Source organism: Phascolarctos cinereus, unplaced genomic scaffold (genome assembly GCF_003287225.1).
Source record: "Phascolarctos cinereus isolate Bilbo 61053 unplaced genomic scaffold, phaCin_HiC Scaffold_2;HRSCAF=192, whole genome shotgun sequence".
In the NCBI taxonomy this organism is placed as follows: Eukaryota; Metazoa; Chordata; class Mammalia; order Diprotodontia; family Phascolarctidae; genus Phascolarctos; species Phascolarctos cinereus.
The window spans coordinates 183,552,112-183,568,922 of record NW_027555625.1 but is presented as its reverse complement, the minus strand read 5'-3'; the positions used below and the strand labels follow the sequence as shown (position 1 = coordinate 183,568,922).

At 33.5% G+C, this 16,811-nt stretch overlaps 1 protein-coding gene across 1 annotated transcript in view; it reads left to right on the top strand.

The window, feature by feature from the left end:
* MYOM2 (myomesin 2) overlaps window positions 1-16,811 on the top strand; it is a 160,563-nt gene that overhangs the window by 90,736 nt on the left and 53,016 nt on the right. Inside the window, 4 exon segments of the mRNA XM_020973014.2 lie at window positions 4,503-4,686; window positions 7,741-7,915; window positions 12,689-12,810; window positions 16,240-16,427. Coding sequence (XP_020828673.1) covers window positions 4,503-4,686; window positions 7,741-7,915; window positions 12,689-12,810; window positions 16,240-16,427 — 669 coding nt within the window.

Here is a 16,811-nt window from a genome sequence, read left to right as displayed (position 1 = left end):
TCACAATCCAATGCAGAAAGGCAGAAACATTAAATGTGTCCTTTTCAGATCATGATGCAATAAAAATTATACATAATAAAGGGCCATGGAAAGACAGACTAAAAAATAATTGGAAACTAAATAATTTAATCCTAAAAATGACTGGGTCAAACAACAAATCATAGAAACAATCAATAATCTCATTCAAGAGAACGGCAACAATGAGACAGCATACCAAAACTTATGGGATGCAGCTAAAGCAGTTCTTAGGGGAAGTTTTATATCTCTAAATTCTTATATAAATAAAATGGAAAAAGAAGAGATCAATGAATTGGGCATGCAATTAAAAACTACTAGAAAAAGAACAAATTAAAAATCCTCAATTAAACACCAAATTAGAAATATTGAAAACCAAAGGAAAAATTAATAAAATTGAAATTAAGAAAACTATTGAATTAAAAAAAAAGCTAAGAGCTGGTTTTATGAAAAAAAAAACAGTAAAATAGATTAAACTTTTGTTAATTCAATTAAAAAAAGAAAGAAGAAATCCAAATTACTAGTATCAAGAATGAAAAGGGTGAACCTACCGTCAAGGAAGATTAAATTAAAACAATAATTATGAACTATTGCCCAACTGTAAGCCACTAAATTTGACAATCTTAGTGAAATGGATACATATTTACAAAAATATAAGTTGCCCAGATTAACAGAAGAGGAAGTAAAATACTTAAATAACCGCATTTCAGAAAAAAAAATTGAACAAGCCATTGATGAACTCCTTAGGAAAAATCTCCAGGGCCAGATGGATTTACATGCAAATTCTATCAAACATTTAAAGAACAATTAATTCCAATACCATATAGACTATTTGGGAAAATAGGTGAAGAAGGAGTCTTACCAAATTCTTTTTATGATACAAATATGGTGCTGATACCTAAACCAGGAAGAGTCAAAACAGAGAAAGAAAATTATAGACCAATTTCTCTAATGAATATAGATGCAAAAATTTTAAATAAAATATTAGCAAATAGATTACAGCAACTTACACAAGAATAATACACTATGACCAGGTAGGATTTATACCAGGAATGCAGGGTTGGTTCAATATTAGGAAAACTATCAGCATAATTGAGCATATCAACACCAAAACCAACAGAAACCACATGATCATCTCAATAGATGCAGAAAAAGCTTTTGACAAAATACAACACCCATTCCTATTAAAAACACTAGAAAGCATAGGTATAAATGGAGTCTTCCTTAAAATAATAAATAGCATCTATCTAAAACCTTCAGCAAGCATTATATGTAATGGGGACAGCTAGAAGCATTTCCAATAAGATCAGGGTGAAACAAGGATGTCCATTATCACCACTGTTATTCAATATTGTACTGGAAACGTTAGCTTTAGCAATATGGGAAGGAAAAGAAATAGAAGGTATTAGAATAGGCAAAGAAGAAACAAAGCTATCACTTTGCAGATGACATGATATACTTAGAGAATCCTAGAGAATCAAGTAAAAAACTACTTGAAATAATAAACAACTTTAGCAAAGTTGCAGGCTATAAAATAAACCCACATAAATCATCAGCATTTCTATATATTACCAACAAAGCCCAACAGCAAGAGATAGAAAGAGAAATCCCATTTAAACTTACTGTAGACATTATAAAATATTTAGGAGTCTACCTCCTGAAACAAACCCAGGAACTCTATGAACACAATTACAAAACACTTTTCACACAAAATCAGATCTAAATAATTGGAAAAACATCAGTTGCTCATGGGTAGGCAGAGCTAATGTAATAAAAATGACAACCCCCTCAAGCTAATTTACTTATTCAGTGCCATACCAATCAAACTACCAAAAATTATTTTATAGAGTTAGAAAAAATAATAACAAGATTCATTTGGAAAACAAAAGGTCCAGAATATCAAAGGAACTAATGAAAAGAAATGCAGGGGAAGGTGGCCTAGCAATTCCAGATCTTAAATTGTATTATAAAGCAGCAATCATCAAAACTTGGTACTGGCTAAGAAATAGAGGTGGATCAGTGGAATAGGTTAAATATGCAAGACACAGTAGTCAATGACTATAGTAATCTATTATTTGATAAACCCAAAGACCCCAGCTTCTGGGATAAGAACCCACTCTTTGAAAAAAACTGCTGGGAAAACTGGAAAAGAGTATGGCAGAAACTAGGCATAGACCCAAATCTCACACCATACCAAAATAAAGTCAAAATGGGTTCATGATTTAGATATACATAAGCAAACTGGGAGAACAAGGAATAGTTTACCTATCAGATCTATGGAGAACAGAAGAATTCATGACCAAACAGGAGATAGAGAACATTATGAAAAGCAAAATGGATAATTTTGATTACATTAAATTGAAAAGTTTTTGCACAAACAAAGCCAATGCAACTAAGATTAGAAGGAAGGTATAAAATTGGGAAAGAATTTTTACAACCAGTCTCTATGATAAAGGCCTCATTTCTAAAATATATAGAGAATTAAGTCAAATTGATAAGAATACAAATCATTCCCCAATTGATAAATGGTCAAAGGATATGAACAGCAGTTCTCAGATGAAGAAATTAAAGCCATCTAGTCATATGAAAAAATGCTCTAAATCACTATTGATCAAAAAAATGCAAATCCAAATAACTCTGAGGTACCACATCACACCTACCAGATTGGCCAACATGACAAAACAGGAAAATGATAAATGTTGGAGAAGATGTGGGAAAATTGGAACACTAATGCATTGTTGGTAGAGTTGTGAAACGATCAAACCATTTTGGAGAGCAATTTGGAACTATGCATAAAGGGCTATAAAAATGTACATACCCTTTGACTCAGCAATAGCACTTCTAGGGCTATATCCCAAAGAGATCACAAATGGGAAAAGAACCTACATGTACAAAAATATTCATAGCAACTATTTTTGTGGCAGCAAATAATTGGAAATTGAGAGGATGCCCATCAATTGGGGAATGGCTGAACCAGTTGTGGTATATGAATGTAATGGAATACTATTGTGCTACGAGAAATGATGAACAGGCTGACTTCAGAAAAACCTCATAGATTTGTATGATCTGATGCTGAGTGAAATGAGCAGAACCAGGAGAACAATACAAAGATCTAAGACATCTCCAAAGGCCTCATGATGGAAAATGCTATCCACATCCAAAGAAAGAACTTTGGAGTTTGAATGCACATCGAAGCATACTATTTGCTGTTTTTTTTCTTCTGTTGTATGTTGTCTCCTCTTTCTCTTGATTCCTCTTATTGATTCTAATTGTGACCTACAACATCACTAATGTGAAAATATGTTTAATAGGAATATATATGTATAGCCTGTGTTATATTGCATGCCATCTTGGGGAGGGTGGTGGGGAGGAAGGGGGAAAATTTTTTAAACTCAAAAGCATATGGAAGTGATTGTTGATAAATCAAAGCGAATTAATTAAAAAAAGAATATGTTTGATGTCTAGAGTTCTACAAAGCACGAAACTAATTCAACTTACAAAGGTAGCCCTTCAGATATCATGTCCACCTCAGTCTTCTTTTTTCCAGTCTAAACATTTACAGTTTCTGTTCTCATTCTTGTTGACCTCCTCTGGATGCTCTTCATCAATGTTTTACCTAAAATGTGGCACACAGAACTCAACACAAGACTCTGAATATGGTTTGGCTAAGGTATACTGTAACAGGAATATCACCTCCTTAGATCTGAACACTACCTCTCTCAATAAATCCTAAGATTGCAGTACTTTTTTGGTTTTGGAGGCTATATTGTACAGTTGACTCTTTTTAGACTGACTATACATGGTAATCTACCCCCTACCTTTTTAGAGAAACTGTTGATTAGCTATGCTTCCTTCCACCCTCTTCTGTGAAGTTTACTTCTTGAACCAAAGAATAAGACTTTAAATTTATCCCTACTTAATTTCTTCTTGTTAGATTTGGCTTAAAGTTTTAAGATCTTTCAATATTTTAAAATCCTGACTCCATTGCTGTCAGCTTTATGTTGTCTGAAAATTTGATAAGCATGGTATTTTCCCTTTATCACAGTCATTGGTAAAGAATTAAAACAACATCAGCTTCAGTTTCCTAATATTTAGTTAATTTAAGTGCAAGTAATGTCATTTGTCCATCCAATTCCTTAATTTTTTTTTGGTGCATGCCAATTTCTGTCAATAATTTACTTTTAGGCAAAACACAAGTATAAACTAATCAAAGACCTATTTAACTGCAATTGGTTTCCCCCTTAACAAAAATAATTTTACAATTGTATGTAAAAATATCAATTAATTAGCCAAGAAATAAATAGGTTTATAAAATATTTTTAAGAGTGCCTGGCAAAGCTCTCCATGAAATCCTTGCCTGCATATTTGAGAAATATTAGTAATAGAGGAGTGGTTTTTAAAATTTGAGCTTATTGATATAGACATTTTAATTTTGATAAAGTTATCAAGTTCTAAAACACTTTTTGTTGCTTTTATTGTTGATGTAGTCTATGGTTGGTAGTGGGAGCTGGCAACGGGTCAATTCCCAGACAGCAGTGAGATCTCCTCGCTATGCCGTTTTTGATCTCGCAGAAGGGAAACCATATGTGTTTCGAGTTTTGACAGCAAATAAACATGGGATCAGTGACCCTTCAGAAATTACTGCACCAATTCAGGCACAAGATGTGATTGGTAAGTTATGACAGTAAGTAATCAAAAACTGCACACGATCATAAAATACCATGAAATTGAGAAAGTATTAAAAATGCAACTGTCCTTTTTTTCTTATCCTACTTCTTTCTCTCCTATTCCTTCTTTCCGACTTTTATCAAATCCATTCTCTGTAGAATAATTGTAAGCTTTATGCTATGTTATGTTACATAAATTTTATTTAAATTTGTATTGTAGTGGTGAAAGTGCTGGTTCTTGTTTCCAGAGACCTGAATTTAAGGCCTGGATCCAGTATTTACTTACTACATGACAGTAGCTGTAATTTATCCTCTAGAGACGTTAGTTTTCCCATCTGTAGAATGGAAATTACAATAACTATATTACATACCACCTGAGATTGTTGTGGAAAAAATAACACTTTGAAAAGTGCAAAGTCAGTCTTATCAATAAGCATTCAGAAAGCTTCTACTATGTATTACGGACTGTGCTGATCTCTGGATATTTAACATATCTAAATAGTCCCCACACTCAAGGGACTTTCACTGTAATTGTAGAGACAATTTGAAAAGAACTACATACAAATGAGATAAATATAGGATAAATTGGAATGCTACATAAATTTGAATGATTAGAATGCAAATTATTTGAAATAAGATTACATTTAGCCTAAGTAGCCACATGACATATTTTTAAGGCAGCGAAAGAAAATGTAAATGGATAGTGAAGAAATTTTTCCTGCAAATATTGGTTGATTTGATCACTCTAAAAATGGATTTCAATTACATAGTGTTAAGATTACCATATTCTGAATAATAAACTTTTAATGTAGATGAAATAAGCTTATTCTGGAAAAGGATGCCTTCCAGAACTTGTATTTCAGAGAAAGAAAAAACTCATCCTTGATTTAAAGTTTCTAAGGATTGCCTAACCCTAATATTGGCTATCCAACTACACTTGGTTCATTGTGTGAGAATGTGGGCATATAAATTTGCTGAGATGTAGATAAGGCTCTCTACATTTACCAGTGTATGTATGAAGATTTAAAGAAAGGGTAGAAAGTTAAGTTTATGCTGCTAAAATATTTTAAACATAAATAAGAGCATTTTTGTCATATTTTCAATCTAAATTTATCTTTAAGTATGATATTCAGTAATTTTTAAAATTACTAAATTTTACTTCCATTATTTCATTACCTTATAATAAACTTGAATCTGAAAGATATTTATTATCCTTTGCTCTTATATTAATAAACAGATACAATTATTTAAAAATTTTCAATGCGTGCTTCCATTCTACTAAAACCAATAACCATATTTTACATGTAATTATAACCTTGAGTAGTAGATACTCAAATAATGTGACTACTTCACAGGATTCATTATTGGGACTAATTGGGACCTAGCTGTAGTGACAACCCCTGGATACTATAATCCTCAAAGGACTCTTGAAAGGATCAGAAAACTAAAACCAAAACCAAGTCAAACTAAACCAACTTAACATTAATCATAGAAAAATAGTATCCAGAGTTGGAAGATACATCAGAGGCTGTCTTTTCTGTTTCAGTCCATGGCCAATGTTCTAAAATATTTAACAAATGGTCTTTGATCGTTCACAGGGAAACCTTTTGTAATGAAGAACTTGCTACCTTCCAAGGTAGCTCACTCTTTTTTGGGGAAGCTGTGGGGTGCCACATCTAGGCTCTAATTGTTGGGAAGTTTTTTCCTTACATCAAGCCTAAATATGCCTCTCTGGAACTTCTTTGATGTGCCCTGTGGGAATCCCAAATTTAAACTTTTTTTCATGGTAACTTCTCAAATATTTCATTATAATTATCATGCTCTCCCTATGAGTCATTTTCTTTTGGAGACCCACATTTCTTTTATTGGGGCATCTAGTTGGTACAGTGGATAGATCATTGGGCTTGGAGTTGGGAACACTTTTTAGTTGTGACCTTGGGCATGCATTTGAACTCTCTGCCGCTGGAGCAGGAAATACCAAAAACTCCCAGTATTTGCCAAGAAAATATCATGGACAGAGGTCCACAGGGTTAGTAAGTGTTGGACATGGCTGAAAAAGACTGAACAGCAACAAAATTTGTTTGATACAAATATTACATTACTGTAAGGCTCTTCACCAATCTGTTTGCTCTACTTTGGATGCATTCCAATTTATCGATCTTCTCTTTAACAATTGGTACTCCCACCCAAATAGATTCAATGCTTTTCTAAATGTAGGTTAAGATTTCTTTACCAATTTTGGTTGTCATATTATATTGTTGCTTTATATTGACTTTGAAGTTTGCTAAATTCCCAAGTCTTTTTCCCGATGAGTTTTAGCCTTATCTCATTTCTCTCATTTTGGATTTATAAGGTTGATATTTTTGAACCCAACTATAAGATGTTACATTCATTACTGTTAGATGTAATCATATTAGATTCAGTCTATTGTTCTGTCTTTCAGGATCTTTTTGTATCTTCTGTCTCTTCCTTGTAACTCCTATGTATTTCTATCTTGTATCTTCTATCTTGTAACTTCCATGAACTACCAACTTGTATCATCTGCAAATTTAATTCTACTTAGGACAATTAAAATGTTTAGATAATTTGTCTTTAAATCCATTAAAAATTGATAATTAATTTTTTTAAAAAATGCAGCATCTGTAACTCAGTTAACTATAATATTTAAGCAACCAAGAGACCTTAATCTTCAATGATTCTGGATAAATCTGCATTTTTATGATTTTGGTTGTTTTCTTTTTAGTGAGGTAGGATTACGAAAATTCACAGAAAAGGATTTGTAAAAAAGAAGTCTTAGGATATCCCAGTTTTTTTTATCCTTTTATATACCTTTTTATATCCTTCTTTTGTAATCCTCATATCTTCTGTCTCTTCAACTTTCGAAGATACAAACCACAATATACATCTGATCCTGTCATGGAAACAGGCTTGGCTTCCTCTTCTAAAGCATTGCTACTATAATTGTCCCATAAGGTGGACAATAACTACACAGCATAGCTGTTTTGCCTATATTTATTTATTCCCAACATAAAACTATATTTTAATCTTATCCATGTAGTTGCCCCTTCTGCTCCTGGTCGTGTGCTTGCTTCAAGGAACACAAAAACATCTGTTGTGGTTCAGTGGGAAAAACCCAAACATGAAGAAGATCTAATAGGCTACTATGTTGACTACTGTGTGGCAGGGACAAACAAATGGGAACCCTGTAATCACAAACCTATTGATTACAATAGGTAAGTAACGATACAAAATTTTCAATTTCTTGTGTGAGTGAAGTTACTATTGTAATGAAATGCCCTTCATATTTGCAAGAAGCAAAATGACAGTTTCATTTTAAAGAACTCTGCTTACTCATTTATAACCCAATTAATTCATACTTTCAAAGCTTGGCATGTAAATTTGATATGTTTTGATGATATTTTTATTAAAAGAGTGAATAAAATGAATGTGTTTGGTCATTTGTGATAGAAAAGGTCAAAACATCAAATATTTTTTTCAAGAACCAATAACCAAGATGCAAAACTTTTCTTTGAACAAATGATGTAAAATAGTACTAAAATATAAAAGTAGTTCTGGAGTTTAATATTCCCTTACTGACTTTCACATTTTCCCTGCTAGTACTATTAACAAAAGACCCCCAGGCTCACAAAAGGACCTGAAATGAAACAGAGTCTGATGACCAATTAAAAACATTTATTGTTTGAGGAAAAGACTTGTAGGGAAGAGAAGATCCTAGAAGAGAGCAGGGAGGGAGATAAGAGTTCTCCGCTGCTGAAAGGGAAGTGGTATACAAGGGTGAGACACTATAGTTTCTAGAGGCTTTCAGGGCAGGGGTGAGGGTGAAGGGAGATTACATCTGTAGACACAGTAAAGCAGTCAGCATGATATTTAGAAAGTCCTAAGCAATGTCTTAATCTGTAACTTTTGCTCAAGGCTACCCTTGAGCTGATCAAGGCTGGTTCTGTGGTTTCTCACAGCTACTGGCATTTTCAAAATCAGCTAGAGAGGATCACTGTTATGTCAAACAACTCTGAGCCTCAGAAGTCTTCTAATTGGCTGATTGTTGTGTAACACCATTGTTCTCCTTCCACGTGAAGAAGGGAATTTCTAGCAAATAGTATAGTCATAGTAGAGTCCATGTTCACAGCACACAATTAGCCCAATTTTCATATCCCAGGTTGTTATAAAGTGGTCGGTTTAACCCTCTTTGGTAGAGGTGGTCACTGGAAGAAGGAATGACTATCACAACCTTCCTTTATATTAGGGAAGTTGCAACTTTGCAAGGAGAGACAGGGTAGTCAATTGGAAAGAGAAATAGATTTGGAGTCAGAGGCTATATATTCAAAGACCCGCTTTGGTATGTACATACTACCTGTATGGTCTTTGGTGAACCACTTATTCATCTGCAAAATGAGAGAGGATTATATTAAAAGGTTTCTTAAGGTTCCATCCAACTCTAAATCTGTGATCCTATGACTCTCTGTCTTTTCCTATGGCATAGGTACTAACTATACAGATGGGGAATTCTACTAGAAACAGTGAAATAAAAAAAGGAGAAAAAGTTTATGCCACCATTGTTATTGGTAAGCAAGATAGACTGAGCAGCTACTAATCCTCTGAGCTAGAGGACCTATCTGAAATTGCCCAGACTGGGTCCTATTTGTGAGTAGAACTTCCTTAGCAGTTCATCCTCCTCCCCTGGGGTTTTGGCTTTCCCTTTCCAAATAATTTCCCTTCCTTTTGTAGAGAAGTGGCTTTCTTTAGAACATAAATAAATGAAATGGTTTCCTGGAAGGAGGAAATGAAAATGCCTAAGTTTTCCTTTTGTTTATTGCAGCCTGGGATTATTATAAAATTTATTTTCTTCTTTTTTTTTTTTAAAAAAAATCTAGTGGTATCTAGGTTTTGGGATTCTTTAACAGGCTTGCATCAGTTTAATACTAATCTCCTCTCTGTCCTTACTTTGCCCTAATGACTCTGCCACATGCGTATCATGTATCTTATATCTTTAATGCAAGAAAGGCTCTTTCTCTTTCATTTTATCTATATAAATGACCAGTTAACAAAATACAACACATAGTTTAGAATTTTCTGATATCTAACAGAGTTTTATGGTAGGTAAATAAAGCCTAAGTGAAGATTATATAGTTTTTTGGTTGTTGTTTTGCAAAATTGTTCCTCAGTCATGTTGATTAATAACTGGAAAAGGAGCAAGTAGTCTTTTGTTTTGAGGCAGAAGTTAACACAGGATTAGTACCAACCTTCTGGTATGTTCTTAGCTTCCAAGAACTTTGGATTCCTGGAAGTGCTGCTATTCAATACTTTTGAGCTCTATCTATCCCTTCCCCAATTCTTTCTGTGATCCTTATATGATCAAGGTTACAGAGCTACAAATGAAAGGTATAAAGTCAAAAGTAGTAGGACGTCATAGGTTGCCAACTATAGTTGGCTTTTTTGTTTTTAAAGAACACATTAGCTATAAGTTGTGGGTAGGAAAGAGACTCATGGGAAAGAAGAGTGGAAGAATTTTCTCCATGCAGCAAAAGGTTCTACCTTTCGTAAAGTGAGATATTTCAACTGAAGTTCTAGGCCCTTTGCTTCTCTTAAATTTTTTAAATTGCCTTTTATTTTGGGATCACAGTCATAACTGAAAATATCTTCCTCTGGTCCCAGCTCACCTTGGAATTTTAATTTTTTAAACAAAGAAAACCAATTAAGCAAAAACACCCAATTCAGTGATCATGTTGAAGAACATTCTTTCCTATTAGTACCCTTCTTCACTGCCAACAGGCAGGATATATGTTTCATTATCTGTTATCTTCAACTGTTATTGTTTTTTTAAGTTATTCAGAATTTGGCCCTCTGTTTATGATTCCTGTATTTACATTGTTTTAGTCATTGTACTATTTATTTCATTTTGCATCAGTTCACACAAATCATATGTTTCTCTAAGTTCTTTATATTTAACATTTCTTATTGCGTAATAATATCCCATTACATTTACTTTTATAAATGTGTAGTATAAGTTTGTATTTCAGTTTTTTAAGCCATTTCAGAATTGATATGTACCTACTTTGTTTTTAGTTATATACCACATCAAAAAGCATGATCATGAATATTTTGATATATATATATATATATTGAGCCTTTTTTTTTTTGCCTTTGATCATCTTACAACATATTTTCAGTGGTGAGGTTGCTGGGTCACAAAGTATATACAGTTAGTCCCTTCATTTTTTTTAATAACCAAATTAAAATCTAGAACAGTTAGAATATGTTGCATCGCCACCAATAGTTTTAATTAAATTTTATAGGTTCATATATAGTTTGCCATTCTTTTAAAAGCTATTTATATCCTTTGACCACTTATCTGTAGAAAATGTTTTTTTTCTTATATAGTTGTGTTAGTTGCCTATATTAGACCTTCATCAATGGCACTTGATAAAAAAAAGTTATTTTTTTAAACCACAGTTTCACTAATTTGTTAAAAATGATAAGACTTCTGATTTTCAGGTTATTTATATATTTGAAAATTATTATGATACATGATATTAATGATGATCTAATCCTTATTTCTGCCTAACTACTTTCAAGTTTCCCCTCTGCTCCTTTTAAGATTTTCAGGTATTGAGATATAGTAAAATTCTCCCTGTAATTGGTTTTAAAATGTTATAATAGAGTTTCTCCTCATATTCACTTCATAGCAACACTCAATTTGGCTGTTTTTTTTTTCTATCTTTTTAAGCATTTTGACAATAGGATCTAAACACATAACATATAAGTTATATAATTTGGATGAAAATGAGAAGAGCTGAATTTTTATCAGTTAACTGGTTGACATATTTAAAAGGAGAACATAGCTCCCTGGGGAGCATTTGTCAACACATGTATTCACTGTTGTGGTCTTAAACATAATTTATTTTTGTTTAATAACTACCCCAAGGAATTGTTTAAAACTATAAGTGACAGATAAGCTGCCAGTCTATATTCACTGAGATCATTTCCACATGAGAAATTCCTTACATAATGAAAAGAAGCATTCAGAATAACAAAACACCTTAAAATACAATAATAATTCCCAAGTAGAAATTATTAAGCACTTTATATTCTCTGTATTCTTCTAATTATAGGATTGCACATTTTGTATTCTATTACCCATGTAATTATATCCCTGAGTAAATATTGTTATTTAAGTTATTATACTTAAACTGATACCAAAAATGGCACAACTCTATGTAGTAATAAAGGTGTTATCCTAATCATTACCATCACTCCCTCCCTAAAGTAATTTATGATAAATATCTCATTGGGCATGTCATCTATTTTCAAAGAGCTTATTGTTCAAGGCCAACAATCATGGCATAGATAAACATCTATACATATCATCCATCTGTCTTTAAATACATATTTAAGTGAAATAAATAAAAAACACAATACTTAAACTACTTGTTAGATATTCACACGGTCTAATTTCAAAATATTACCTTCTTCTTTGGGTTGGTAGCTTGACTAGGGAAATAATGGTTTTGGAGTACAGAAGTACCTCTCAGTATTCTTATTCAGTGCCTTCAGAGCAAAACAAACCCAGAAAATGTAGAAATGAAGGGGAAGTCACATTGAAAGTGACTACTACCAATTCTTTTCCAGACTTTCCAAAGGTCACTTAGAGGAAAGAGGGAGTGATTGCCCTAAGTTCTGGTCCATATTAAATGTGTAGTAACATCAATTTTAGAGAGAAGCTGATTTGTATTAGAACCTGGTAGAACTGAGTGCTTTCATCTTCTACTTTGATCCTGGAGGATTGACTTTAGTAGACTTAAAATAATTGTCATGGGAAAAAGAAATTAGATGTACAGTATACTATTTATAAGGCACTCAAAAAGTGGACTTCATTTCAGTCCAAATGAATACTTTTTGTGAAAGATTGGGAATGATTTCTGCTCATAGCATAGGAGAAAATAGATAAAACATTGAAAACAAAACCCTGATTCATGTGTTTTTATTAGGTTTGTTGTTCACGGTTTAACTACTGGAGAGCAATACATCTTCCGTGTTAAAGCTGTTAATGCTATTGGGACTAGTGAAAACTCACAAGAGTCTGATGTAATAAAAGTCCAGGCTGCCCTCAGTAAGTAATTCATGTGCTCTTTGGCTCCAATTTTTAGTTCTTCACTAAGTTTTAATTTCTTCATGAATAAACATTTATGATGCCATTTGGAATATTACCAGAAGAAAAAGGAGGATGTAAATTGTACAGAGAACATACATTCCTGTTGAAACGTCTCATCAATTGGCCACTTGTCCTGGAAATGCCAGTGTGAGAGGGAGAAACGATAATGTGCTAATAAAGTGCAAATTAAAAATAGAGAAAAAATGATTAGAGGTCACATTTTTTTCAGAATGGCTGTACTGATAGTAAAAGTTATAGTAGAAGCTTTAATGCACTTGTCTTCCCAGATGTATGCAAAAATTGCGCTGCTTCAGTAACTTTCTGAGTCATTCTTAAATCAAGAAACTCCAATCTGTCACTCTAGTGAGTTTATAATGTTCATGTAATTGAGCTTTTACTATGCAGCTATGTCTACATAGCGGGAAAAATTTGCCAATTATCCAGGTAGCTTGATCAATGTAGCTAGTCAAACAGATTAATTCAGGTCCTAAATTTCAGAGATGGGTGAAAGACTAGAGTACTTTGCTCCCTGTGATTTCATAATTATTATTTTAGTTATTCCTTTTATTATTTAGAACCAAATAAGCAAATCAGAGTTAATTTATATATTAGCAATAAGATTTTAGAAAATTTTGCAAGAGATAAATTTTAGTAATAATTATGATAATATACTAAGACCTCCCTGGATTTCTTATAGCAATTTGCCTGGATCTTTTCGTGGCATTTTGCTCACTGCTGCCAATTTTATAGCTGTTTGTGTAATTGTTATTCTCCCTATTAGATTTTAAGTTCCTTGAGAGCAAGATCTAGGTTATCACCATCTTTTTATCCCTAGCACTTAATTAATTATTAATGGAAGTGAATTGAATTCTAAAAAAAAAAAATCTCTGTCTGCTACCTTCCAAATTTCCCAAGTAAGTTTGGAAACAGATTAGGAAAGGTATGATTTCATGTTAAGTGTATGTCTTTACTAACATTGTTTAAGGAATTTTGAACTGATATTTTTTAGTCAACACGATAGCAAAGGCTATATTGCTCTTTAGGCAAAGAGTCATTTTTCTAATCCCCCTTTTTGGTTTCCTACATGCCATAGGTGGCATTAAAATATTCCCATTTACCACTTTAAGTGATTCTTAGTAAATCAATCAATTTTCTGGCAATTTATTGTGAAATGAATATAATTTCTATTCAACTCTCATTTACTCAGGTTAATGAGATGAGAAAGGAAGCTCTAAGTAGAACTTCCTCAAACATACAAAATATGCCAGTGAGGGACCAATTTTTAGCATTTCAATTTAACCTTCTGGGTAAGTAGTGCTTATTTGTAAATGGAGGCCCAATTAAAGGTGGATACAAACTAATACTTATGTAAATTATTCAGAAGACTCCACAGGATAGCAGACTAACAGGAAGCCATATGTAATAAGAAAAATAAACATCATTAAGTATAAAGCAATCATTTGTTATTCTTTATGCCAGTAGATCTTAATTTACCTCCCTTTCCCTAGCATATTCAATACTGAAAAAGATCTTTTGTTGCTTCAAGCTTCTAGAATAGACATGAGGTAATTAAATTATTTTATAATACTGTGAGAACTCTATGTGATACTGTTATGGACCCTAGATTTCCATCAGAGAGTTTGGACTTGATTTTGGCTCTACTGTTTTACTACCCTTCCGAGGATGTAACCTTTAAGATTCCCTACAGTTTTAAATCCTAAAAGGCAATGAATAATATGAGAGGATTTGGCAAATGAAATGTAAGGAGTTTGAGTTTTGCTAATACTCCCTTTTAGCATCTCTCCAAAGGAGATCTAAAGTAGAGAAATGGCCCATCCTTGGATAAGATAAGACAAAATAAAAGTCTAGGAAAACCCATGAGTGGGACATCTGCTGGAACTTTCTTTGTACTAATAGATTCCTAAAAGTAATTTTATTTGCAGAACATAATAATAATGGGAAACCATGGCCTCTCCTCCTTTCCACCAGTGTAATTCACTGGCAAAAATGGCAGTCAGTAACTGGGCCAGTTGGGAACTGCTATAATTGCCTAGTTTGCCAAGGTGGCTGGCCTGTTGCTGATTGATAGCTGTCAGAAGATGATAAGAGGTGAAGGTAGTGTAATGGCCCGGTGGGTTAGATCCAATGTAACTTGCCTTCTGCTTTGGATCCTTCTTCATCACTTCTCCATCATCAAAGTATAACTTTGTGTACATGTATATGTACATATATGTATGTATGTATATATATATACATATATATAATATGTGTGTATATAGATGTATATATGTATGTCTGTATGTATATATGCATGCATGCATGTATGTATGTATGTATGTATGTATGTATGTATGTATGTATGTATGTATATATATCCTTGTCAGCTTGTCTTTCCCTGCTAGGAGAGAAGAGTCTGACCTAGAGGGCATGTCACATTCAGGATTCTGGGAGATTAGGAAGGCTTGCTCTTCCTGTTCAGCATGAGAAGGTCCCATGCAGGCTCAGAGGATTCAGAGTACACTATTGTTTCAATTATACAGGAAAACAGCAATCCACTATCCAATTTTTAGAGTGCTATTTAGGGCCCAAAAAAAGGTGGAGGAAAGAAAGAATGAAGAAGGGAACTTCTAGCTGAAAACCAGGCAGTAATTCAATTCAATTAAGAAAACTATTAGGATTTACCCTTTTCTTGAGGCACTGGCCTAGAAATTGGGTACAAAATTTAAAACAAAATGGCCCTTCCCCTCAAGGAACTTATATCCCCCTAGAGGAATTTCAAAAAGGAAATAGTGAGGGGCAGCTAGGTGGTGCAGTGGATAGAGCCCTGGTCCTGGAATCAGGAGGACCTGAGTTCAGATCTGGCCTGAACACTTGATACTAGCTGTGTGATCTTAGGAAAGTCATTTAAACCCCAATTGCCTCACAAAAAAGGGGAATAGAGTTTAGAACTACTGTGTATACAACAGGGAAAGCCGCACTTAGGCATATGCAAAGAGCATAGTGATCTCTGCTATCTTAGTGACTACAGGGTTGGGCAAAAGATCAATTGGATAATTATCTCCTTATTAACCTGGAATTCATTATTTGATAATATTTTAAAAATGAGTATTAATCCTTTACACAGTTTATAAAGAGGTTGACAGTATATTGTAGTAGATTGAGTACTGTTCTTGTGGTCAGAAGTTCAAGTTCTAACTCTGGCACTTATGAGCTGTGTGACCTTGGGCAAACAACCCAACTCCCTTGGTCTCCCTTTACTCATCTATAAAATAAGGATAATGATAATTGAATCCTACTGACCTCACAAGATTGTTATGAGGAATGAGATGAAAATAGGTGAGCTGTTATTTATGTTATTCATAATTTTCCACATATTTGTTCTTCTAGCTGTTCCATCACATCCTTATGGAATAACACTTCTCAACTGTGATGGCCAGTCAATGACTCTTGGTTGGAAGGTGCCAAAATTCAGTGGAGGATCACCAATCCTTGGTTACTACATAGACAAACGGGAGAAACATCATCATAACTGGCATGAAGTCAATTCTTCTCCAATCAAAGAAAGCATCTTTACAGTGTGTATCCATTTAATTTTTCTCTTCTATCAGTCTGAAAAAAAAAACATTTTTGCCTTTTTTGTTTTTGGCAGTCATTCAATATTGGATGTTCCAGAATTCACTGAAGTTGGTGTGGCATATGGGTAAAATTAGGTCTCCCCTTTCCCCCAAAATTGTGGAATCATGGAATCAAATGAGGATATTTTGACATTGTAAGAGATCATTTTGTATAACTCTCTCATTTTATTGATGAAGAAACGGAGGCCCAGAGATGCTTACCCAATGCCATACAACAAATTAGTGCTAGGCACAGTGATAGAAGGCAATTTTCCTGCCTCAGTTCAGTGTTCTTTTTATTACACCAGGCAGGCTACACCTTGGCTCAGATCCCGTTGGTCATTG